General features: G+C 36.9%; 1 protein-coding gene across 1 annotated transcript in view; it reads right to left on the reverse strand.

Annotated features, from left to right (window-relative positions):
• The window catches only part of LOC150090942 (putative sodium-dependent multivitamin transporter), a 230,824-nt gene that overhangs the window by 78,148 nt on the left and 124,744 nt on the right, over positions 1-27,932 (reverse strand). The window contains exon 7 of the mRNA XM_090373547.1: positions 15,034-15,172. Within this exon, the coding sequence (XP_090229673.1) occupies positions 15,034-15,172 (139 nt within the window). The remainder of the gene's footprint in view (positions 1-15,033; positions 15,173-27,932) is intronic.

A 27,932-nucleotide genomic window follows, 5' to 3' on the forward strand; every position in this document is an offset into this window, starting at 1 on the left:
TTTTATTATGTCATATATCTGAATTTGTCTTTCACTGGCATTTTGTAATTGTGAATGATAAGAAAAGCATCCTTTATTAATTTATTGACAAGGGAGGGTGGTGCTTTGGCTTATACAGGGTAATTCAAAAATAAATGAAAACACTTTCAAAAATTTATTACTCAGTAACTCGGTTATATATGAACAAGTACCACCTTTGTAGTGAAAGGAATCATACAGCAAATAATTCAGACAACTGCAATGAGCAGTGGTTGAATCAACAAAAATGATACCATAATGCCAAAACATTAACAGCAAGACTACATGCACTAATAATAAATCTTTTAGACTATGATTTTCTTTTAGTGAACATAATGCTTCCAAAGGAGATACTGTTACTGATATTAGACCATGCTATTACAGCACCTGGTGCTACGGAATGTGAGCAGGTAATATTAACCAGAGCAATGGCACATTGTTTCCCTGTAAGGTTCTGGCTTGGTTGTGTTTACTAAAGGGGCAAAGTGCTTTAACAACACAATTATCACTTTACCGTTTAGCATTGTGTAGGATTAAGTATCACATTAAAGAATGTAAAATTTATCCACTTTCCACCTAACTGTATAAGTATAATTTGGATCAAGGAATAATACAGCAATGAAACTGAATTTTAGAAGGAAATAATTCTTGTATATTTTAAGCCAAATGAACATGAACAATGAAACTATATGTATAAGGCTATGCACTACTATGTATAAGGTAATGGTTAGGAAACAACTTGAGTATTGCATACAGGTGTGGAAACTCATTTTAAGAAAGATGTAGATCTTTTGGAACAGAGGCAGAGAAGAGCAACCCTATTAGTCAAGGAAACAGAGGTGGTAGGTACTCTTCCCACAGTTCTGCAAGTTGCAACACTTGGAAGCTAGGCAGTTGTGAGGAAACTTAATTGAAGTGTTTAAGGCTTTAAATGTGTCGAGTAAATTTAATGAAGGCAGGCAGAGAGAGAGAGAGAGAGAGAGAGAGAGAGAGAGAGAGAGAGAGAGAGAGAGAGAGAGAGAGAGAGAGATTGAAAAAAGGATAGCTGCAGAATAGGTGTGTGAAAATATGGTTTCAGAGTAACTGATCGTTGGAACAAACTACCATCTGGTGTTGTGTTGTGGATAGTTTTGAATACATTTAAGGAGGAATTAGACATATTACAGGAGATGATATTTTTATTTTTACCAAAACTTGCTAATAAAAGTGTGCCAAATGAGAAGCCAGATGTTTATTCTGAACTCTGCTTATGAAATCTTGAATCAGTGTGAGTAAAATTAATTTACCAGTGACAACGAAAGACTACAAGAGTTAACTGAAAATAAAACTCAGTATAATAAAAAAGTGGCTTCGTGATATATCAAATATTAAAAGAATTTACTTTTTTAAACTAACAAATTATGAAGAATTATTGTTAAATGATATGAAAAAACAACCTTAGCTATATTAAAATCAAGTTATTTTATTTTGCAATAAACCTTTTGGTTTTTAGTTTAATAAAATATTTTATTTTATTAGACAATCATTTTCTTGGAGTGTGACATATAGTGCCTCAAAATATTCTGCATTATCCCTTTTAGTTTTGGTGTAAGTAATTTTATTTTTATGTATAAAGTGCTATTTTCCTCTGCCTTAGCTTCAAAATCACGACATAAATCTTCCAATTTGACGGTCCACTCTGTTACAACCCCAGTATCAACAGATCCACCTTCACCACTTACGGTTTTCCAAGAAATTTTACGCCGAGTTTTGAACTTGTCTAGCCATCCCACAGAAGCTTTGAACTCATTTACTCCCATAGATTTCGCAACCTCCAAAGCCTTTTCCCTAATAATAGGCCCATTAATGGGAATTTTTTTAGCACATTCGCGACAAAACCACTCATACATAACATTGTCAATTTGAAGTCCAACAGTTTTCGGGAATGATTTTTGAACCTGTTGCCAAAATTGTTCATTTTTTTTTTTTTTTTGTTTAGGATGTCGCTTACCTGCGTCTTCCCGATTTTGAATTTTGCAGCGAGATTGCGAACACTATTTTTTTGCCGATCATACGCATTAATGAGTTCGACTTTATCTTTTAAAGTTAAATGTTTACGAGAAGACATTGTGCACTTCACACGACACTGAACAAAACTGGAAACTGAAAAGACGAAAGGCAGACCAAATTCCCCTGCACACATCGAATTCATCAGAAGTTTTACACGGGCCTTAAAATTCTCGAAAAAGGGTTTAGAACCGCGACGTAAACCTTGATAAAATTGAGAAAATCGGAAATAGAAAATAAACACACGATTGAGACAATACGTGGAAGAAAGGTTCCTAGAAAAAGGGCCGTCAGCTCCCCCGCAGTCCGTTATGGGGAGATCAAATTAAGTGCTAATCTAAACGAAACAGTGCAGATTGCCTGTCCGCGTCCGTTACAGAGAATGTCCGCTAGACAGAAGCTGAAAACACGTTAAAACCAATGGAGGAGAGTTGGGGAATTTGAAAATGTCTGTTGTAGAGAGATGTCCATTAACGAGAGGTGTCCGTTAGGAGAAGTTTCACTGTAGTAGATTATGGCTGAAGCACTGGAAATTATATATTTTGCTGTGTGCTAATTGGCCGAATGAATGGGCAATATGGCAGATGCACAGAAAAGAAATGTTCTCAGTTTGCACATATAAAAGTTGCTTTTTTTTTCTTTTTTTTTTTAAAGGAGCTCATTACTTTGTTATTAGTTTACTAAATATGTAATCATGAATTATTAGGTGCATTTGCATGTATGCATATAGGGCCTATCATCTTCAGCCTGTCCTGTCCATCTGCATGTAATAAATTTACTCCCAGTACAGCGATTTTCATGACTTTTTAATATTTAGCTCTTTTAGATATACAGTAAAACTTCTTCTAACGGACATCTCTCTACAACGGACATTTTCAAATTCCCCAACTCTCCTCTATTGGTTTTAACGTGTTTTCAGCTTCTGTCTAGTGGACATTCTCTGTAACGGACGCGAACAGGCAATCTGCACTGTTTCATTTAGATTAGCACTTAATTTGATCTTCCCATAACGGACAGCGGGCGAGCTCATGGCCCTTTTTCTAGGAACTTTTCTTCCACGTATTGCCTCAATCATGTGTTTATTTTCTATTTCCGATTCTCTGAATTTTATCAAGGTTTACGTCGTGGTTCTAAACCCTTTTTCAAGAATTTTAAGGCACGTGTAAAACTTCTGATGAATTTGGTGTGTGCATGGGGGGGGGGGATTTTGTTGGCCTTTCGTCTTTTGAGTTTGAGTTTTCAGTTTTGTTCAGTGTCGTGTGAAGTGCACAATGTCTTCTCGTAAACATTTAACTTTAAAAGATAAAGTCGAACTCATTAATTAGTATTAGTAACGGCCGCATGGTGCAAGAAAGCCTATGGCTTATGCTGCACCAGCCAAAAAAAAAAAAAAAAAAAAAAAAATCCGAACAAAACAATGATAAAAACAAAAAAAATATATAAAATAAAATAAATAACTAAATAATAATAATTAATAAAAAAAAAGAAAAAAAAAAAGGAAATTAAACCTATCATCCTATGCGCTTCCCTTACCCGAAAGTACTATCCAGATGACCTTCGAATTTCCCCAAACTGTCGGCCTCTACCACCCACGAAGGCAACTTATTCCAGTAATTTATAACTATCATAATGCGTATGATCAGCAAAAAAATAGTGTTCGCAATCTCGCTGCAAAATTCAAAATTGGGAAGACGCAGGTAAGCGACATCCTAAAGAAAAAAAATGAACTGCTCAAACAATTTTAGCAACACGTAAATGATCAAGTTCAAAAATCATTCCCGAAAACTGTTGGACTTCAAATTGACAATGTTATGTACGAGTGATTTTGTCGCACACGTGCTAAAAAAAATTCCCATTAATGGGCCTATTATTAGGGAAAAGGCTTTAGAGGTTGCGAAATCTATGGGAGTAAATGAGTTCAAAGCTTCTGTGGGATGGCTAGACCAGTTCAAAACTCGGCATAAAATTTATTGGAAAACCGTAAGTGGTGAAGGTGGATCTGTTGATACTGGGGTTGTAAAAGAGTGGACCGTCAAATTGGAAGATTTATGTCGTGATTTTGAAGCTAAGGATATTTACAACTGTGACGAAACAGGGTTGTTTTCTAAAACTGAAAAAACAATGAATCTAAAAAACGAAAAGTGCCAGGGCGGAAAAATTTCTAAGGAATGCTTGACTGTACTATTGTGTACAAATATGCTGGGAGACTTTGAACAACCTCTTGTTATAGGAAAACCACAAAATCCTCGTTGTTTCAAGGGCATAAAGTTGAATCTTTTGAATGTTGACTGGAAGTCTAATAAAAAAGCGTGGATGACACGAGATATCATGAGCGAATGGATAAGTCACTTTAACCAAAACATGATTCGTCAAAACAGAAAAATTATTCTTTTCATGGATAATGCTGCATCTCACTCGCACTTTGAATTGTATCATTCAAATCATTTTTCTGCCACCAAACACATCTGCAGAGTGTCAGCCCTTGGATCAAGGGATAATAAAAAATTTTAAACTTCACTACAGAAAATGGGTTTTAAGACATATCATTGCAAACATGAATGATGTAACATATGCGAGTGACCTTGCAAAGAAACTCAGCATCCTAGATGCGATTCAATGGATTTCCTCTTCAGTAAACGCAATTAGAAAACAAACTGTCTTGTAAAGTTTTGTAAAGTCTGGCTTCTCAAATGCAAAAATTGAAGTTGTGAACAGCAATGCGGAGCACCAAGAAGAACAAGAACTTCAACATCTATTGATAATGTATGATACTTCCGCTACAAGTGACCCTGGCTACAAAGATAGACTCGAACCTCACTACAGAAGATGGTGCTCTAGATATCAACGTCATTATCATCGATATTTTTCAAGAAGTTCCTCATGAGGATGAAGAAATGGAAGGAGGTCATTCTGTCGAAGAACATATTAACGACGAACCACCAATGAAAATAGAAGAAGCGCCCATACAAATCAATCATTTAAAAATGTTTTTCGCCGCTGAAGAAGATACTGAAGGACTTTCAATGGTTTCTTCACTCCAAACAAATGTTGAAAACAAAATTATCAGCAGGAAGAAGGTGCAGAATAAAATAAGTGATTTCTGTATGTATTTTTCTTAAGATAAAGTCATAATATGCATAGCACAATTGTATGTATATTATTTACGAAAATACTGTGCAAAATCTGTATATAATTTAATTTAATTTTACATTAAACGTTTAACGATTTTTCTTTATCTCTTGTGTATGTAATTGTATATTATTTACAAAAATATTGTTCAAAATCTGTATATATTTTAATTTAATTTTACATTAAACGTTTAACAATTTTTCTTTCTTTCTTTCTTTTTTTTTTTCTCCCTCAGACTTCTTGTTAGCGGGCACTTCTCTCTAACGGACACATTCTCGTTCCCCATGGCTGTCTGTTAAAGGGAAGTTTCACTGTATTTGTTGAGCCAGCCTAAATTTCATTAAATGATGAGTTTTTTTTGTTTTTTTTTTAATCAGATCACTAAATCATGAATTATTACTATATGCTTATTATATCAATCACAGAAGAAATACATGTTATCTTTTAATTGTTATTAAAATCCAGGAGGAAATAAGTAAAATATAATTCAAAAATGTACCTTGTTTCATACCTATTGGCTGTATACTATGATCCAAAGTATATGTTGCTATTTGTTTATTTATTAAATCACAGAAGACCTGTGAAAATAACAATTGTGATCAAAAAGTACAAAGACTGAACTTTGGGAAATCATGATGTTTAATGGCTATTCAGATGAATCCCCCTTTGAAGTAGTTTCTGTGACTCTGCATACATTGATTCCAATACTTCTGCTTCTTCTGGAAGCATCCCTGATAGGTTATTTTGAAATTGCTAATAATTCTGTGTCACATATTGAATAATTTAATAATTTCCTCAGTCATTGCGTATCTGATACAACACTGAACGAATTCCTTTTCAAGGCCTGATACGTAATGCTACCTAGATTCATTTTTTTTGACACATAATGACCCAAATAAATAATAAACCAAATCACAATGTATCTAAATGAATTAAACCATAAATTAAACTACAAAGAATCACTGGAATAATAGAAACTAACACAACTTAGAAAGTAGCATCAAGATAACTCAATGACAAACAAAATGAAATAATTCAACTGAATTTTTAATATTCAATACGAGTTATTTCATTTTTAAATAACTGTAGCATTAGGATTGGCAAATGATGCAAGAAAGCAAATTTATAAAGCATCAGCAAAAAAAAAAAAAAAAACACCACATCACCTCCAATAATTTGTCTGATACCCACTTTCACAACAACAGATGGAAGTTTGATCCAATAATCAACCACCCACTGGCTGAAGGCAAACTTTAGCACATCTATCCTGCAACCATCTTTCCTCAATCTGAATTTATGCGCTTTCATGTGTATAATGAGGAAGAATGCTATCAACACTGAGCTTAGGCGCCTCTGTAGCCAGGTGGGAAGGAGCAGCAGTGCATAGCACATGCTTCTTGATTAGACCGGGGTTCGAGCCCGTCACCACCAAATGCGGAGGATGTGGAAAGGTCAGGAAATGACCATCGCATATCCCGGAGCAATATGGCCTTAGTTGCTAATGCTCCTGAAAACCAAATAACAACAACAATAACACTGAGCTTGATCAATCCATTAGAAGCCTTAAGCTTCTCAATCAGATCACCTTACAGGTGCCTAGATTCCAGAAGATGCAATTTGCGGAAATGAAACCTTTCTTGGTAAAACAAACAAGTTTTACAGTACTGTAAAGTTCACAAGCTATTTTATAAAACCCTTGTAATTTTTAATCCCTTTTAATCCTTGTAATTTTTATTTTGTTTACACAATTTTATTTTCATTTTAATAAAGAAATTTCATTCTCATTTTTATTTGTTTATTCTTTGTACATCAGAAATGAAAATGCATGTTGCTATTTTGCTTGCAATCCTGGGCACTGACACCTGATGAGAGGATGGTTTTGTAAGTTGTGTGGCAACATCCTTATTTTGTCAATTTTGTAATTATTATTTATTATTATGCATATTTTATTTTTTTTGCTTTATTATTATTATTATTATAAGGGATTATAGTTCTAGATTACTACATTAATAGTGGAAGAAACTAGCAACTATAAGGAATATAGATCAAATATATAGAGTAGTCTAAAGAACTATCTGTTGAATCGACAGTAAAATTACAAGAAAGTACCTGTAAAAAAAATTGCAATAAAGTGCCTATAAAAAACATGCAGCTAATAAAGTAAAATTACTCATTGTCGCAATTGCAATGATTTTGGCAATTTCATCAGGGGTCAGCAGCCAAAACCAAGGGAAATGCAACGAATGAGTAAGGGCTTCTGTTTCAAACACGAGATATACTTAAAGCAGCATAATTTACTGTGATAACGGAGAGTATAAAAGCAGGAAAAGAGTGTGGAGGCAGACGTATATCTTGTGGCTGACCCTACAGAGATGGAAGAAATACTACTAATAATAATAACTGTAATAATAAATAAAACTAAGAAAATACTAGGAAAGTTAAATTCAAAGAAGGAAAGATAATGGGAAGAGAGAATGAGATCAACTTAAAACAAATTTGTGAGTCAAGATGGTACTTACTAACATACCATGCTGAAGCTGGGGAGAGGGTTGTGGAGTGTGTGTGCCCGTAGGTAGCGTGGGAGATTTCAAAAGAGAGATTCCTGCTGATAGTTGGCATGTATATGTAGAGGTTAAGCAACCTCATGTGTAGGAAATTGGAAGTAATAGAACGTAGAATTATGATTGGGTGAGAATGAATTGCATCCCAGGAAGGCATAGAGAAATGACTGTAAAGTAGTGTGATATAGACGCTGAACTTATTGTAGGGTGAAAACAGTGACTATAGTAGAAAATAGCATCTTGATTGCTTTTGAAAACCTAATTGCGCTCAAGAAGGAAAGTAAATAGTGTTAAGGATAGCAAATAGCATAAGAGGAAGAATGACAAAGGTGGTGCTAGGGCAGTTCGAGGTTGCTATACTCGGTTGCTCTAGTAAGACCCTGAACAAATTTCTGGGAGCAAGTTACAAGTGTTTAAGTCAGATGTGTTGAAAATGGTGGAGAAACCATTTTTTACCATTTAGGGTTAAAACTATTAATGTGTAACCAGTTTTAAAATTAAGCAGATATCTAAAGAGTTAAAAGATAAAATAAAATAAAAATGCGTTAAAGTTAAGAGAATATATATCAAATTTAAAATAAGTAAACACCCTTTATGATTAGCCAATCAGTGGGCACAAGTTTTTCAGACTGTGAGACACCCAAGAGGCTAAGGGGTGTATGCTGTACATACTTGCATAGCCTAATAGGTGAGGATGATTGCTTTATATTATACATTTTATATTAATAGGGTGGCTGATTAATTTTTTGTAAAACAAACTGTGGAGAGCTTTATTGAAATGAAAGTGTAGGTAGGCTACTGGAAACTTGTTATCCAGTAATTTGTAATAGAGATACCTTAGAGGTTTAGGGTGACTAAGTTGTGGCTGTTACACATAGTAGCTATTCTTGTGCATTGCATGAAGATGATGTTAGCATGAATTTTCTTTGCAATGTTGGAGTGCCAATGTGTGAAATTGACTACTTTGAAGTTGAATGCATTACGTTGATTGTAGATGTTTATAGTGGTCTTGGCATTATGGAAGTTGATATCCAAGTCTAGATAATGAGCAGCAAGGTTATTGTTATTAGTTATTTCTAGAGTGAGCTCTGGAGGGTAGATGTGAACAAAGTCTTGCAGGAAATTATTGAAGTTGATAACCAGCAGGTCATCGATGTATCTATACATGCATAAATCTGTAGGTAAGGCAGTTTCTGAGAAGTATAGGTAAAGGTTAGCTAGGATACAGCTAGCTGGGCTGCCCATGGGTGTATCTTTTGATTGCGTTCATACAGTCTAAATTTAAATCCATGTGCCATTATGTTTCTGAGCTCTTGGTTGGGGACAATATCTAGTTGCTTGTAATAATGTGTCCGTAGTGCGAGCTGACATAAGGCTGTAGGTTAGGTTGATATTGGCAGTTGTCAGGAAAAAAACTAGTGTCTGTTGATGCAGCTATGGATGTTGAAGTTGTTTATATTACCAATGTACCTCAATATGAGAGTGGCAAATTTTGTTTTATCCGTATTGGTATGTATTTTTTGTCTGAACTTACAGATGTCGGGGGGGGGTGAGAGAGAGAGAGAGAGAGAGAGAGAGAGAGAGAGAGAGAGAGAGAGAGAGAGAGAGAGAGAGAGAGAGAGAGAGGCTTTTACATGACCTTGCACAGATTGTTCATTTTCCTACAAGAATACGGACAATCCTAATCATAAAGCCAATACGCTTGATCTGTTTCTCACAAACAACCCTTCTAAGTACACAGTTGAAGTGAGAGGTCCTTTAGGCACTTCAGATCACAATTTGGTGACTGACTCTTCTCCAACGGAACCTTTATCTCATGGCTATTCCCAACATCGTGTTGTTTGGCATTACAAGAATGCAAAATGGGATGACCTGCGAGACTTCTTTTCTTCTTTATCTTGGTCTGATTACTGTTTCAAAACTTCTGATGTCAATGTTTGCTCAGATCATGTCACTGAAATTATTCTTGCAGGAATGGAATCCTTTATCCTGCACTCCACTTTAAAATCTCATCCTTAGTTTTCCAATAAATGTGCTCAGGCTGTTTCAAGAGAAGAATGTTGCATATCATAATTGGCTTGTTTCTAATTCTTCAGTTTCATTTTCTGCTTACACCAAAGCTCGCAACAATTGTAAAGCAGTTATTAATCAGTCCAAACTAGAGTTTTAACAGGCTAAGAGTAGAAAACTTGCTTCTTGCCCTAATGGTAGCCGAGCATTCTGGTTTCTTGCCAAAGCTATTGACCACAACTTTTGCCCATCTCTGCTCCCACCTCTGTCCAAACCAGATAGTTCTGTTGTCACTTCAGGCAAGGATAAAGCTGACCTGCTCCTCATCATCATCATCAGCCATTTTCAATCCACTGCAGGATGAAGGCCTCTCCAGCAACTTTCCAGTTCCTTCTGTTTTGAGCACTGGCCATCCATTTACTACCCACAAACTCATGAATTTCATCTATCCATCTCCGCCTTTGTCTTCCAGGTTTTCTTCTAGCTCCTCTTGGATACCATTCTGTTATTTTCTTAGTCCATCTGTCATCATGTCTTCGAGCTATGTGTCCTGCCCAAGACCATTTTAGTTCTTTAGTTTTGATAAGAATGTCTTTACTTGAGTTTGCTGCCTAATCCATGTGTTTCTCTTCTTATCTAACAGTCTGATTCCCAATATAATTCGTTCCATTCTTCGCTGTGTAGTTCTCAGCTTCTCTTCCATTCTTTTGGTGAGTGCCCAAGTTTCACTTCCATAAGTCATGGTGGGGAGTATACATTGGTTCATTATTTTACGTTTCAGACAAACTGGGATATTGCTCTTCAGTATGTGACTATATTTCCTGAATGCTATCCATACAAAATTTATTCTTCTCTTGACTTCCAGCCATTTATCATTATTACAGCTAATAACTTATCCCAGATAAGTATATGACTCCACCTTTTCAATTACTGCTCCTTCAATCGTTATTTCCCTTTCTGTGGCATACTTGTTCATCGTTACTTTTGTTTTAGCCATATTAATCTTTAGTCCAAAATCTTTACTAACTGTGCTGACCTGCTATCATCCCATTTTTCTTCCAACTCATGTATTAATGATCTTGGAAAAAAAACACCTCCCACCATTCCCAACACACTCCATTCAATGCCTCCTGTGGTCTTCCGTTAAAAGGATGTCAGAAGGATTTTGACGAATCTTGATGCTAAGAAAGCTCCAGGTGCCGATGGTATTACTCCACTTGTTCTCAAAACCTGTGCTCCTGAACTTACTCCTATTCTTTGCCGCCTTTTTTCACTTTCTTATTCCAAGGTGCTTTTCCTTCTGCTTGGAAATTTGCTCATATCCAGCCAGTTCCTAAAAAGGATGAAAAATCCCTCCCTTCCAATTATTGTCCCATTACAATTACTTCTACTCTTTCTCAAGTAATGGAGAAATCAATTAACCGCCAACTCTTAAACTACCTAGAAACCTTCCATCTGATCAACGATCACCAGTATGGATTCCATCAGTGTCGATCCACTGGTGATGTTACCCATTTATGGACTAATTCAATGGAAAGGTTCGGTGAAACACAAGTAGTTGCTCTTGACATCTCAAAGGCTTTCGATCGTGTTCGGCATAAAGGTCTTCTAAACAAGCTTCCATCTTATGGTTTGCCAACTGTTTTTAGTAATTGGTTATCCAGTTTTCTCTGTGATCGCTCACTGAGGGTGATGGTAGATAGCTCTCTGTCTTCTAACTTCTCCACTAATGCCGGTGTCCCCCAAGGTTCAGTTCTTTCCCCCACTCTTTTCCTCTTGTATATTAATGACCTTCTTCCATTGACTGGAAATCAATCCATAGTTTTGCCGATGATAGCACATTGCATTCCACTTTCCATTTTCAGAAACCTTGCCCTGTTCAATCAGCTTCAACTTCTCGAAAATCTGGTAGCAATTCTTTAAATGCTGATCTTTAGGTAATTCTCCAGTGGGGCAAAGACAACTTAGTTGATTTCAACCCTTCTAAAACTCAGTCTTGTCTTATAACTCGCAAAAACGATTCTTCTGCTCCTATGCTTATCTTTGGTGACATTCCGATTTCTAGGCAAAATGATATATCTCTTTTGGGGATTATCCTGACTTCTAATCTCTCTTGGCACAAGCACATTACAAATATTGCTTCCTCTATATCTAAAAAACTTGGTTTTCTCTTTCACTCTTGGCATTACTTTTCTTCCAAACAGCTGTTCACTCTGTATAAATCGCAAATTCGCTCTGCCATGGAATATTGTTCCCACATCTGGGGTGGTGCCCCTAAAACCTCTCTCAGGCTTCTTGATTCTATTCAAGAGAGGGCAGTTAGGTTAAGTAATGATTCATCTCTAACAGGGTCTCTCCACTCGCTTTCTCATAGACATACTGTTTCTGCTGCATGCCTCTTCTACAGATACTTCCATGGGCACTGTTTTTCTGAATTGGCTTCTATAATTGCTGCTCTCTCTCAAAACAGTCCGAACACGTGTGGCCACCAGCCAACATCCATTTACTGTCCAACTTCAAACTCACAGAATCAACTTTTCATCTTCTTCATTTATTCATTCAACTGCTGTTTTCTGGAACAACCTTACCTTAATATGTATTTCCTGAAAATTACAGTCTACAGAAGTTAAAGTCCAATGTCAACAAATATCTTCTTTCTTCTTCTCACGGTACTAAGTACTATAGGTTCTAATACCTCTCGTGTTTGGGGTTTACATAAAAAAAAAAAAAAAAAAAAAAAAAAAAAAAGAGAGAATCCCATCAGCATCGAGCATGCTCAAACCATTTAAGGCTTTATACACCTCAATCAGATCACCTCGCAGGTGCCTAGTCTCCAGGACACTGTAATTTGCAATACTTAAGCCTTTTTTTGTAAGAGCAATCCTTTGTTCCATTCACTAATCTTGTTGCCCTTCTCTGTACTCGTTCCAACAGCTCTACATCCTTCTTAAAATGAGGCCTCCAGACCAGTATACAGTACTCAAGGTTTGGCCTGACCATTGCCCTATACAAGGGGACAATCACCTCCTTATCCCTGCTAGAAAAATTCCTGTATATCACCATGAGCTATTCTTGCAGATCGTCTGCACTGCTCAGAAAACTTCATATCTGATTGCACAGTTACCACCAGGTCCTTTTCATTCTCTACCACTGTCAGTGTAGTACCATAGATTTGATACGTTACTCTGGGGTTACTGCTTCCCATATGTAGTACTTTACATTTGTCAATGTTAAACTTCATTTGCCACCTCTCAGCCCATCTGCTCAACTTTTCTAGATCCTGTTGCAGCAGTGTACTGTCATTAGTGTCAACTCTGCCAACCTTCGTATAGTCTGCAAACTTGGACATTAAGCCTGATATACCAACATCAGTATCATTTATAAATACAGAAAACAACAATGGACCCAATACTGAACCCTGAGGGATTCCACTAATAACATTGGTCCACGAAGAGCAGTGTCCATTGATTATGGACACTGCTCTTCAGTCTTATCACTACTTTGATTATGGACACTGCTCTTTAATCGCTAATCCTTTAATGAACAAATCTGTACTTGTGTTCATTAAAGGATTACTACATTGTTTCTCCTACCCACAACTTCCTTATTCTGTTCATCAGAGGTGAGCAATGTATTTATAATTTTATACTACACTATTTACAATCATACCTGTACTACATTGGGAAGATGGTTCTCTTCGTCAGCTGACATTAATATACAAAAAAATGTTATAATGGACCATCAAATGATGTCAGGCGTGGTCATGTATTAGACAGTGAAGCACGTGCATGAGGTTGGTGAACGTTAAATGGAAGGCAAATGGATTACTGGGCAGAATCATACACTTGCTGTTGACAATGTAGAGTGCGTATGTGGGAACGCATGCCAACATTTGTTTCATTGCAAGACAACTGCCTCCATAACATTCACCAACCTTATGCATGTGCTTCACTGTCTAATACATGACTACGCCCTGTATCATTTGATGTTCCATTGTAATGTTTTTTGCATATTAATAAGAAGGGGTCCATTGCCCCATATAGTTTGTATATTTGTAAATAGTTTAGTCCTGCTCTTTGGATGCAACAACATTCCTCATGAATTACGAAACCTGAAGCAAAAGGTCTTTTCCTAAGTGACATATATAAATGCAGGTAAATATTACATAGTGATATTTATTTGACCCTGAGAATGCCACATGGTGGGGTAGCCAATGGGAGAAGAGGGATGTGGGTCACGTGGTACAAGTGGACAGGGCGATTAGTCACTACAAATGCACAGGGAAATAATTACATAGGTCATTTCCTGATTAGATATCAATCAGTGTGTTTCAACAGGTGTGTCTTTTACATAGAAAAGATTTTACTTACTCTGTCATACTTCTACATTTTACATAGAAAAGCAGATGCGGGGGTTGGTGAGCAAAGCAAGCAGGGGGCAAAGCCCCTAGCTATTATTATTTTATTATTTTTTTTTATCAATATATGATAATTCTAGCATGAGGTCACAAAACTCACAATGCTAGGAACAAGGATACTGCTTGTAGTGGCATTCCACTGGATTTTTTATGATAAAAAATTCTTTTCTGTTAACATACTGTTACTGGAAGATCGTGCCCCAAAGATTTTCAAATCCCTATTGCAGGAATACGTTGACACATTCCTCTCATAGGATTCTGAAAAATTTCATGAAATGCTGGGATAAATGATTGATTATTCATGTTAATTAAGTTGAGAAATAAATTACACATTTCTTTTCAATTACAAATAATTTATTTTCTGTGTCTCATTAACTTTTAAAAATAAAACATTGACTACCCTTGATTTTCCCAGATCCTTTCTGATTTTCCCTTGTATTTGAACTTCTTATCCCTTAGCAAAGAGGCACAAATCCTGATAATTATCAATGAATTCTTTCCATTAATGTATACATAAAATTCCTAAATATTTAATCAGAAAGATGTACAATACATGAAATTTGGGATTGAGAGGGAAGATGCACAGACAGGAGAAACTGAAGAATAACCCAAACAAAGAATAATCCAAGCACTACATTGGAAAAAAATAAAATAATAATAAAAATTTATAATCCTTTCTTCTTATATTAGAACTCTTTTCCAACTCTCTCACTCACTGAGATTGTGTGTGTGTGTGTGTGTGTGTGTGTGTGTGTGTGTGTGTGTGTGTGTGTGTGTGTGTGTGTGTGTGTGTGTGTGTGTGTGTGTGTGTGTGTGCGTGCATGAACAGAAGTATATAAATGAAATGCCTACCTCATCAGCCTTTGTGACCTTAGTTTCAGCCAACCTGAGAAGAGGATCACATTTATAAAAAGTTGCATACACTACTAGGCCTGTCAGTGATGTAGTTAAACTCAATAAGATAGTAATTGGCAGGTTGAGGAACAATGCACTAAAAAAACATGAAAAGAAAAAAAAAAAAAAAAAACAAACTGATATAACCTAAAGAACTAGTAACATAGGAAGAACTTTCATGATCAGTTAACATAATATATATGATCTCTTATAAATTTTTATTTTAATATCTGAACTGTCTGTGAAAGCATTATAAGAAAAATGCTTATGAGTTAGTTGTTTTTACCTCTCTATACAAAAAAAAAAAAAAAAAAGAAAAAGAAATGAAATCTCAGGAAATTTGGTGGCAGGACCTGCCAGAGTAAATAACTATAATACTGGTGTACCTGGTCTGCCTCCATTCTCACTTACACAAAGTTAAATTATCAAAGACCTCGGAGATTAGGGAGATGCACCCATCCATCTATGCTAGCAATAGCTGAGAGTAGAGCCAGTTCTATGATAAAAATGATCGGATTGAGGTCAAGAGAATTTGGACATCAATCAAGATGAGTTATCTTCACTGTGTTCCTCAAACCAATCATGCACAGTGCAGGCCTAATAACAGGGTACATTATCATCTTTGAAGATCCAGTTTCTGTCTGGAAAAAAAAAAAAATGCAACTTGGCAGGGTGTACATGGTCTCCTAAAAGCTACCGTAGACCTCACCAGTGAAATGTTTGTCCATATGCAGCTGTGGTCCTAGTTTTTGTCAGCAAAACATGCTCCATATTAAGCATCCACTACCATCTGCCTGGATAGTGGGCACCATACACAACGGATCCATGGACTCTTGTTGCTAAGGCATCCATTGGCATGTTGCACCAGGTATTTGTACTCATTTGTTTCCAATCTTCTAGTGTCTAACCATCATGTTGACACCACAGTATTCACCACTGATGATAAGTGGTGAGGACAGGGTGTCCTTAAGTCATCTGATGTGGAATCTTACACATCTGAGTGTGCAGAGCACCGTCATTTGGGCTATTGTTCTTGCATTCCCCATATTGTATTGTGATGTCAACCATTGAACAGCAACCTTCTGTTCAGCTAACACAACATCCACTTTGCATGATTCTTTACAGTTCTGTCAGCAGGAGCTGGTGATTTGACTTGTTCAATACCATTCTTTGTACACCTTAACTAGAATTGTCCGTGAGAAACAGACGACATGTCCTTTCCTACATAGAAGCACCCAATGCATGAACTCTCACAATAGAGTCCTTTTGAAATTCCATGATGTCTTTACTGCATCCCATAACTGCTACTTTATCACTTTGATTTGCGTGGCCAGATGCAAATTATCACTGCTGTAGCATAGAAAGCAGTTCTGCTTTTTATACTATGAGCTACGTGGCATAGTCCCATAGTCCATTCCAGATCCCCCACCCTGCTCTCTCTCTTAAAAATTTTTATGACTAGTGTTCAAACCAACCCATAGTAATCATACTCCATACTCAAAAATTTAATTAACACAATTTCTAACCCTATTTCTTCTCCCCTCCCTTTTTTTTTTTTTAGGTCCTTGCCATTGAAATCTCAGTAAATTAGGTGGCAGGACCTGCCAGAGTAAATAACTATAATACTGGTGTACCTGGTCTGCCTCCACGGAGCAAAGTGTGGACAATGATGGGTCCCATTAGGGGCCCAACAGCTAAATGACCAGAGGAACAATGATACACGACACTACACATATACAAAATCTGTACACTTTTAAACTTCTGGCATTGACAGTGTTCTGTTTCACACCCACAATGTATACTACACGGAGATGGGGAAAACTCCTGGTGCCGTTTGACACTAAACACACTAACTCTGTCCATTCCAGATGGGATGTTCACAATTCAGTGATCAGAGTGTATGTACAATCAATGACACCCCCCCTCTCTTTCTCTCTCAGTGATAATAAATTCCACCTCACTTTTGATTTTTCTATAGCAGTACTTGGAAGTGGGATGTCCAGCACCAATTTTTATACAACTTGCACACAGGCCTGCTGATAACAATACATCATGGGAATACATTAAATGAATCACAAAAGTTTTACAATGTGGGAAATTAAGGGAGCTTCTTGACATCCAAATGCTTCCTGATGAAATTAAAAACTTATCTCCTTTAAAAATGGATATATATCATTGATTGATTTAATACTGAAGCATTACATACAGTAAAACAGAAGAAGCAGCGGCTTCAAAGGAGTCCCAACCTCTAAAGTATAGCCTCACCTGACTATCAGAGCAAAACTAAAGCACAGCCTCTTATATACATCAAAATGTGTTAAGAAGTCTGTGGAATTTCAAGGGGACGAGCTTTAACAGTTTTTAATCAAACAGCAGTATCTAATGCAAATCAGAGAATTAGATTCTTCCTCTGCATTCACATTTAACCATTTTTTTTTCAGCACTTCAAATACAATGATGTGCTGTTTTGCTTTACTTCTAATCACAGAAGCAGAGATTAATCATACCTTATAAGAAATTTAAGTACTGGTAACTAACTAAAATATTTTGAGGAATAACAAAATATAACTCTCCTACTTTCCTAAATTCATCTATATATCTATATATATATATATATATATATATATATATATATATTTTTTAAAACTTTGCTGGCATTTAGTGATATTATTATATTATCGTTTTCCAAAGATTCTCTCCATCAATTTCCAATTTGTTAAAGATAATCAGACACCCTTTGGACTACTCTTTCAACCATTATTTTGAAAAATTAGAATTACCTGCTTCTTTAAAATTTTAAAAGAAATATACCACCATGTAAAAAAAAGCCACCACGTAAATCTTTCAAATTTCAGTATTTCGAATTTCATTCAGATACACAGGATACATATACTCGTAAAAATCTCACAGAAATTTATTGATCAAAACAGTTGAGCAGCATCAACCCTTTATCATATTAGTGGTAAAGCCCACCAAAGCAATATAAAATAAAAACTTTTAAAATTACTTTGCTGTAACTTTTAGTACTCCTTTGCTACGGTTTTAACTTTTAATCGGCACCATTGATTGCATTAGAATTGGAGGAGTCATCCATAAAAAAAATCAAATATCACACTAATAGGCCCACTAAAGCACCTGGCTACTGCTCTACCAGACACATTGGTAAACTTAAAAAAATAAAAACTTCAGAATTGCCTTTGTGTGAATTTTAGTATTCCTACTGTTTGTTTGTTATTTGGTTTTTAGGAGCATTAGCAACTAAGGCCATATTGCTCCGGGATATGCGGTGGTCATTCCATGACCTTTCCGCATCCTCCGTATTTGGTGGTAATGGGCTCAAACCCCGGTCTAATCAAGAAGCATGTGCTATGCACTGCTGCTGCTCCTTCCCACCTGGCTACGGAGGCGCCAGTATTCCTACTATTTTAACTTTTGAATAGGACCATTAACTACATTAGAATTAGAACGGTCTGTCCATAAAAAAATCAAATATCTACTGGGCAAAGAAAGTCCACCAATGTGCTTGCTATTCTTAGCATGCTTGTGAGTATTAGCAATAAACATTTGCTAGAGGCGTAACAAGCAATCTGTAGTATTTGCATTATTTTTGTGTTACTGTTTATTTTCTTTCAATTGTCTTTTTCATCAATTGATCACTGTATGTTGAATTCTTACTTCAGTTTTTTTTTTTTTTTCTTACAAATTACTTCATAAGTACTTTTCCTTAGGTCATGCAGATTTATCAAACTAAGTCATACTGCTATTTGCACCGAAAATATTCTGATAATAAATCAAATTTTTTTTCAGAGCCAATTATTCAAGAGAAGACAATTTCACCTGCATTAAGAAGTTTAGTCAGAGAGGTTCTTCAGATATGTCAAGAGATGAAGAGATCACAAGTAGGAGTGAACACGACTCTGAATCGGAACCAAAGAAAGTAAGAGCAACAATGATCATGAAAACTTGGAAGACTGAAATTTCTTTCCTTGGAAAAAACAATGCGACTGTTCGGAAGAAAATTCTCTCTCCAAAAGCAAGAAAGTCACTTTTCCTGGGACTAAAAGCCTATGCAAAGAGGTCTTACTGACAAGGTTCCAAACTTTCAAAAAAAAAAAAAAAAAAAAAAAAAAAAAAAAAAATTCGATAGCAATGTGCTTAAGGAGATTATAAATTGCAAAAATAAGTTTATAGAAAAAAAAAATGCACTCAGGAAAGGAATTCAAAGGATACAACGACAACAAGGAATGAAAAATGAAATTTTGCCCTTGTATGGCTTATTATTTCTCCAGTGGGTTAAAAAAGCAAACCACACAAATGTTCTTCAGTGGATTTTTGGCTGCTGTAAAGGGATAAGTATTTTTAATTTTTACCGTATTCTTCGTTAATTAACATACAATATTGTGTTTTGCAGAGATATTAAATAGGTTTAGAAGCGTTCATTAGCTTCTTATTTTGAATTTAACTAGTGATTTTTGAAAGTTATGACTCATGGTGTTGGCACCAATATTGTTGAACTAGCCGATAAGAAATTTGCAGTCGATATTATAGTCGATAAGAAATAGCAGAAATAGCATAACGTATATATATTGCGAACTGATAGCGTAAGGTATAAAGTAAAACTAGATAGCGTAATACGAAGCACTCAATTAGGAATCTGTTAGCTTATTATGGTATTAACAATTAATCAAAAATATTATTAATCTTATTAAATTTCATTGTCAATTAAATTTTATTTACACGGAAATCATGACCCAGACTAGAGCTGCAAAGCAAAGATCATATACTAGCGAGAGTGCTGTGACCCAGGGGGAGAAACGAAGGGGGCAATTCTCCAATGCATCACAGTCTAAAAAAATGTGCAAAATGTGAAATGTTTGCCGAACTTTCTAAAACAGGACATGATCTAGCCAAGGAGAATGCCTTTGTGTGTGTGTGTGCTAGGTATCTAGAGTGTCAAGAAATTAGGCACCAACTGAGCATTCTGATGGGCATCTATGAGAGCTTGAGGTGTAGGGTAAATGCCCTCGAAGAAATTAATCAGGGGAACCCATCAAGCTCTCAGCTGCCCAGCTCAACGGCAGAGCTCATTCCTATGCATCAGGCAACACAGAAGCAATCTCCAAGACAGAATGCACTGGTCCCAAAGGAACTAGTTATTGTTGGTGACTATTGTCAGGGAGACGGGGAATATACTATGCAAGAAGGATAGGTGGAACAGGACCAGGTATGTCTGCCAGGGGCAAAAGTTGATGACGTAGAGCAGATATAATCTTTTAAGGGCACAAAAGGTGATATTGTTGTACATGTTTAATTGTTGTTGTTGTGTTTTTAGGAGCATTAGCAACTAAGGCCATATTGCTCCGGGGATATGTGGTGGTCATTCCCTGACCTTTCCGCATCCTCCATATTTGGTGGCACACGGGCTCAAACCCCGGTCTAATCAAGAAGCGTATGCTACGCACTGCTGCTCCTGCCCACCTGGCTACGGAGGCACCATTGGAACTAATGACATTAATAAGAGTAAGAGACCTGTACATATACTCAACAAGTATAGGTCAATGTTGAAAAAAAAAGTCACGAGTTAGGGTTGAATGTGAAAGTGTCTGCAATTCTGCCCAGACACAATAGGAGGGAGTATGTGATGAGAGCCTTGTCGATCAATTTGGCCCTGGAGAGATTGTGCAAAGCTCAAGGAGTAGAATTTTTTTCAGCATGGTCTGTACTTGTTGACAGGAGAGACTGCTTCTACAAGGATGGGGTACACTTAAATAGAAAGGGTGCAAGAATATTTGCTAATGCTATCGAGACAGTGTTAGGTGGGTCGGAAAACTGCTAGCTTGGGGGGATACAAGGACTAATAGATTAACAGTAGCCACTGGCAGAGGTGAAAGTGATTCTTGCACTGCTTCTATTAGAATGAGCAGCAGCCTGGAAAGCAAGGCAATGGAGATTTCCAGGACTGCTGGGAGTCATAGTGGAACAAATAAATACATGGGCTGTGTTAGGGTAATTAAGAATAGAAACAGGTGCATGTATACTTGCATGTACACCAATGCTAGGAGTATAGTTAATAAATTTGATGAGCTTGAAGTGCTAGTCAAGAGATCAAAGGCAGATATTGTTGGGATATCAGAGACTTGTGTCACACAGACATAAGCAGTGCAGAATTGGAATTTGGGGAGTACAATGTGTACAGAAAGGATGACAGGACAGGAAGGGAGGAGGAGGGGTCATGCTGCTAGTTAAGAAACACAAAAGATCTAAGGAAGTGCATCCAATTGATGTTGGTGGACAATGCAATGTTGAGTCTGTTTGGTGTGACATAAGCACTGGAAAGGAAAAATGAGAGTAGGTGCGTGTCATAAGCCTACTGAATCTGATGAGTATAATGAGCAATTGTGCAGAGAAATAGAGTGGTCCAGTAAATCAGAATGTCTTATAATGGGGGATTTTAACTTTCCAGATATCGACTGGAACTTGTGGATTGGTCACTCGCACATTAGCAAGACTTGTGTGGATTTATTGGATGACTGTTTTCTATAGCAACATGTTCGAGAGGCACCCAGAGGGAGTAATACTCTTGATCTGATTATCAACAGTGATTATTTACGCATTAAGAATTTGCAGATAAAGGAACCACTGGGTGACAGTGATCACAATGTACTGATGTGGGAAATACTTAGAGATATAACTACCATCAAGGCTAAGAGATAGGGCTATTGTTTTCGTAAAGGTGACTACAGGGGTCTCAGACAGTTTTTTAATTCTGTATAGTGGGATCAACTGATGATGTTACCAACATTGAATTCTAAATGGGAAGACTCCAGGGACTTAATTTTGCAGGCTACTAGGCTTTTCATTCCAACTAAGAAATACTGTTCAAGGTTTAGACCTAAAAGGGCTCACATCTGGTGAGTATGGGCTTGGCACACCCACGGTTCTGAGCTGGATATCATCATTCTTCTCTTTTTTGGTCTCTCTCTCTCTCTCTCTCTCTCTCTCTCTCTCTCTCTCTCTCTCAGAATACCATACGGCTTAATAATAATAATAAATGGATGTCAAATGAACTAATGAGGCTCGTGGCAGAGAAGAAAAATGTATGGGATGCACATAAAGTATCAGGTGACATAAAAACCTATGGCAAATATAAACTAGTCTGTAATCAATTCACAAAGGAGGTTAGGCAGGCAAAGGCAGATTACGAGAAATCCTTGGCAAAGGATGAAAAGAAAAACAGCTAAGAATTCTTTACTTATGTGAACTCTAGAAGGAAAGGGATGAATCAGATTGGACCACTTAACATAGATAGGTTGACTAATGATGATCACGCTCAGGTAGCTGATAAACTGAATGAGTATTTTTCATCTACATTCACACATGAGAAGTTATTCAATGAGGGGAGTGCCAGAAGTTTATCAAACTCTAACAGGGAGCTAAGTGATTTTGTAATAATAACAGAGAGAAAAGTGGAGGAGAAATTGTTGAAGTTAAACATAAAAAAGGCACCTGGGGTGGATGGGATCTATCCAGTTATATTAAAGGAGGCAGAAACGGAAGTAAGCAAACCCTTAGCCATAATTATGAGAGCTTCCTTGGACTCAGGGGAGGTCCCCATGGACTGAAGGCGTGCATATGTATCACCAATTCAAAAAGGGGGTTCAAAAGGTGACACAAGTAACTACAGACCTGTTAGTTTAACTTGTGTTCCGGGGAAAATAATGGAATCACTTGTTAAAGAAGCATTGCAGGATCATCTAGACAAGACTGCAGGAATAGTTAAGACACAGCATGTGTATGTTAAAGGGAGGTCTTGTCTGACCAATTTGATAGGATACTATGATGTGGTCACCAAGGAAATGAATGCCAAACATAATTTTGATATCATATACTTGGATTTCAGGAAAGCTTTTGGTACAGTTGCACATGGAAGACTGATGTACATATTAGAAAGGTATGGCATTAAAGGAAAGTTGCTACAATGGATAAAGGGATGATTGAGTGGGAGACGACAGAGAGTGGTAATTAATGGACACTGCTCTTCATGGACCAATATTATTAGTGGAGTTCCCCAGAGTTCGGTGTTGGGCCCATTGTTGTTCTGTATATTTATCAATGATATTGATGAAGGTATATATCAGGTTTAATGTCCAAGTTTGCAGATGATACAAAGGTTGGCAGGGTTGTTAACGGCAGTAAAGACAGTATGCTACTCCAACTGGATCTAGATAAGTTGGGCAAATGGGCTGAGAAGTGGCAACTGAAGTTTAACATTGACAAATGCAAAGTACTGCATATGGGTAGCAATAACTGAAGAGAAACATACCAACTGTGAGGTACTACACTCAGGGAAGTGGAAAGTGAAAAAGACTTGAGAGTAATTGTGCAGTCGAATATGAAGTTCGCCGAGCAGTGCAGACGGGCAGATCATGGAGTCTTGTCAATGATATATAGGAATTTTGCTAGCAAGGACAGGGAGGTGATTATCCTGTTATACAAGTCAATGGTCAGGCTACACCTAGAGTACTGTGTACAGGTCTGGAGGCCTCATTTTAGGAAGGATGTAGGATGAGTACAAAGAAGGGCAATAAGATTGGTCAGGAGAACAAAGGGATGCTCTTACCAAGAAAGGCTTAAGTTCTGAAATTGAAGCACCTGGAGAGTAGGAACCTGCGAGGTGATCTGATTGAGGTGTATAAGACCTTGAAAGGCTTGAGCAAGCTGAATGCTTGATGGGATTCTTCCTCTTGCTCAAATTAAGAACCTGAGGGGTCACACATTCAAACTGAGGAAAGACAATTGTAGAATAGATGTGCGGAAATTTGCCTTTAGCCAGCGGGTAGTTGATTGGTAGAATAGACTTCCATCTTTTATTGTGGAAGTTGATAGCCTAAATAAATTTAAGGCGGAGCTGGACAGGCATTTGGAATGAATGGAGGGGTGAAATGGTTTTTTTTTTTGCTGATACTGCATAAGCTTGCTTTCTTGCATCATATGCATCTACTAATGCTAATGCTAAATTCTCTCTCCAAAAACAAGAAAGTAAAACTTTTCCTGGGACTAAAAAAGTCTATGCAAAGAGGTCTTACTGACAAGGTTCCAGGCTACCTCAATCTCTAACATTGTTAGAGATTGAGGTAGTTTTCCTCACCTTCAATATTGTCTGGAGTTTATTTATAGGCTGTGCCACTGTTTTAAATTCTGTGTTTTTAAAAATATTAATAAACTGCTTGTACCACTGCTGTACATAAGGAACCTTAATAAAATATATAAAATATTTAAACTCCGGACAATATTGAATATGAGGAAGACTACCTCAATCTCTAACATGGAATGAACCAATATAGTCTATAACATTGCATGTGGAGAATGTAACTCTGTTTATATCGGTTGTACCCAAAATTATCTTTCTATACGAATTCAACCACACCAGGCATCTGTGAGGGCAAAAAGGATAGGTGCATCTGAACGTTCCTTTCACTCCATCCAGGAGAACCATGTTTTTCTTTTTAACAAGGCAAGTGTAATTAATATACAAAATGAATACATAAAACTCTTAATAGCCGAAACACTAGAAATGAAATTAAATTCGAATTTGATAAACGTACATAGACCTTTGCACGCATGTGTGAATAACTATTTGCATTGGTTAACAAAAATAATCTTGTTTCATGTTTCTTATTTTAACTGAATTCGATTTTATAAGAGAGTGGATTTTGTTAAGTGTGTTACTTTACTTCTTGTGAGCATGGATCATAGCCGAAATAATCTGGTAACTTATAAAGAAGTTTAGTCAAAAAGATTTTAATGTAGAATTTGACAATTGTCTTCGGTTTCCAGTCTGTTTATTGCTGGTTGGTTTAGCTTTGGGTGGGTTGGTGTGCATCAGCTGTGCTTTGCTCTTCCTTCTTGGCGGTGAGTGGATAATGGGAACTGAATACAAGATTAGTTTTTAGAAAATCTGGTTAGATTAACAATATTTTAATGGTTTATATCGCATTTTTAACTTGGACCTTTTACATAATGTATTAACCGGATTAACTGGATGCAAGCATTGGGTTGAAAATTTTCCTACAAAAAAGTATGAGATGTTCCTCTTATATTTAACAATATTATTTATGTAGGAAATTGAGCTTTATTGCTCTTATATTTTGTAATACAAACATGTATGAGCTATAAGAGATATTTACTGCTTCTGCATTCCTTAAGATTTGATGATCGGGCAACACATGTCAAAGAAAGCAAAGGGATAAACTCATGGTAGTATGTTTCATTTTGTATTCTTTCAAACAAAACTACAAGAACAGTTACATTCTAAGCAAATTTGTAACTGCAGATAAAAAAAAAAAAAAAAAGCCATTCAGAAGACACCGCAGCTTTATTCAGTACATACCAAGAAAAGTCACAAAGCAAAGTCAAATATGACCTAAAAGTCTTTGCTTTATGTGGTGCCAAAACTTTTTACACCAGAAATTTTGAAGTATTACAGCATACAACCAGAAGAACACTAAAAAAAAACTTCAAACACACCAGCTAATGTGGTAGAAACATTAGATAGACACATAAAAGGTAACAGAAATCTAATAATGGATTGGTACAGCAGATATCCATTAGCAATATCTCTGCTGGGAGAGGGACCCTATATTGTCTCTTTGAGAAAAAATAAGAAACAAAGTCCAACCGAGTTCTTGTCATCCAAGAAATCAGCAGTTTGTACCTATTTGGTTACAAACAAGATGTTATCATGGTTTCTTATGTACCAGCAAAAAAAAATTAGGTCATCATTGTTTCCTCAATGATTCATGATGCAGACACAGTAGATCGGATGACCAGAAAGCCAAACATCATTATAGTCTATAATATGACTAAAGGAGTAGACACTGTAGATCAGATATGTGCTATATATTCAGTAGCACACAAAACAAGATGGCCACTGGCCCTATTTTTTTTGTTACTAAATGTGGTAAGTATAAATGCCCAAATCTTATACAATGCCAAAGAAGAAAATCAGAGAATACCTAGATACACCCACTAGAACAGGCTCAGATGTTTTGATTACTAAGGGACATCTGAAAATTTCTAGTCTCTTACAAAAGAGTAATAGTGATAACAGGAAAACTTAGTCACTGCATTCTATGTGGTTGGGCAAAGAACATGGTAACAACCACAAAGTGTAGTATATGAAAAAGATTTGCTTGTAAAAAGCATTTGCAATCACACGTCACGTGTGATACAATGCGAAAACAGTTCTTAAGTGACATTTCACCCAAGTTTTAGAAATAATTAGCATTAGCATTAGTAGAGGCATTTGATGCAAGAAAGCAAGCTTATGCAGCATCAGCCAAAAAAAAAAAAGAAAAAAAAAAAAAAAAAGTAACATAAATAAATAAAAATAACCACTTCCACTTCACCCCTCTGTTCGTTCGAAATACCTGTCCAGCTGAGCCTTAAACTTATTTAGACTATCAACTTCCACGACAAGGGATGGAAGTCTGTTCCACCCACCAACCACCCGCTGGCTAAAGGCAAATTTCCGCACATCTATCCTACATCTGTCTTTCCTCAATTTGAATTTATGCCCTCTCAGGTGATTTTTCTGAGCTAGAGGAAGAATCCCATCAGCATTGAGCATGCTCAAACCATTCAAGGCTTTGTACACCTCTATCAGATCACCCCGCTGGTGCCTAGTTTCCAGACACTGTAATTTGCAAAACTTAAGCCTTTCTTTGTAAGAGAACCCCTTTGTCCCATTCACCAATCTAGTTGCCCTTCTCTGTACTCGTTCCAGCAGCTCTACATCCTTCCTGAAATGAGGCCTCCAGGCCTGTATACAGTACTCTAGGTGTGGCCTGACCATTGCCTTATACAAGGGAATAATCACCTCCTTATCCCTGCTAGAAAAATTCCTATATATCATTGACAATACACCATGAGCTACTCTTGCAGCTCGTCTGCACTGCTCAGAGAACTTCATATCTGCCTGCACCACCACCCCCAGGTCCCTTTCATTCTCTACCACTGTCAGTGTAGTACCACAGAGTTGATACGTTGCTCTGGGGTTGCTGTTTCCCATATGTAGTACTTTACATTTGTCAATGTTAAACTTCATTTGCCACCTCGAAGCCCATCTGCTCAACCTTTCCAAATCCTGTTGCAGCAGCATAGTGTCAGTAGTGTCCTTGACAACCCTGCCAACCTTCGTATCGTCTGCAAACTTGGACATTAAGCCTGATATACCATCATCAATATCATTTATAAATACAGAAAACAATAAAGGCCCCAATACTGAACCCTGAGGGACTCCACTAATAACATTAGTCCACGATGAGCAGTGTCCATTGATTACCACTCTCTGTCTTCTCCCCCTCAACCACCCCTTTATCCATAGCAGCAACTTGCCTCCAATGCCACACTGCTCCAATTTGTGCAGCAGTCTTCCATGTGCAACAGTATCAAAAGCCTTTCTAAGATCCAAGTATATAATATCAAAGTTATTCCCTGCATCCAGTTCTTTTGTGACTGCATCATAGTATCCAATCAAATTGGTCAGGCAAGACTTCCCCTTAACAAAACCATGCTGTGTCCTAGCTATAACTGAAGTCTTGTCTAGATGATCCTGCAGTGCTTCTTTCACCAGTGCCTCCATTAATTTTCCGGGAACAGAAGTTAAACTCACAGGTCTATAATTACTTGTGTCAGCCTTTGATCCCCCTTTGTGAATTGGGGTCACATTTGCACATCTCCAGTCAATGGGTACCTCCCCTGAGTCCAAGGAAGCTCTCATAATTATGGCTAAGGGTTTGCTTACTTCCTTTGCTGCCTCCTATTCAAGTTCAATAGCATTAGCATTAGTAGAGGCA

Source organism: Mastigoproctus giganteus, chromosome 1 (assembly GCF_048544385.1).
Source record: "Mastigoproctus giganteus isolate SK-2022 chromosome 1, ASM4854438v1, whole genome shotgun sequence".
Classification (NCBI taxonomy): Eukaryota; Metazoa; Arthropoda; class Arachnida; order Uropygi; family Thelyphonidae; genus Mastigoproctus; species Mastigoproctus giganteus.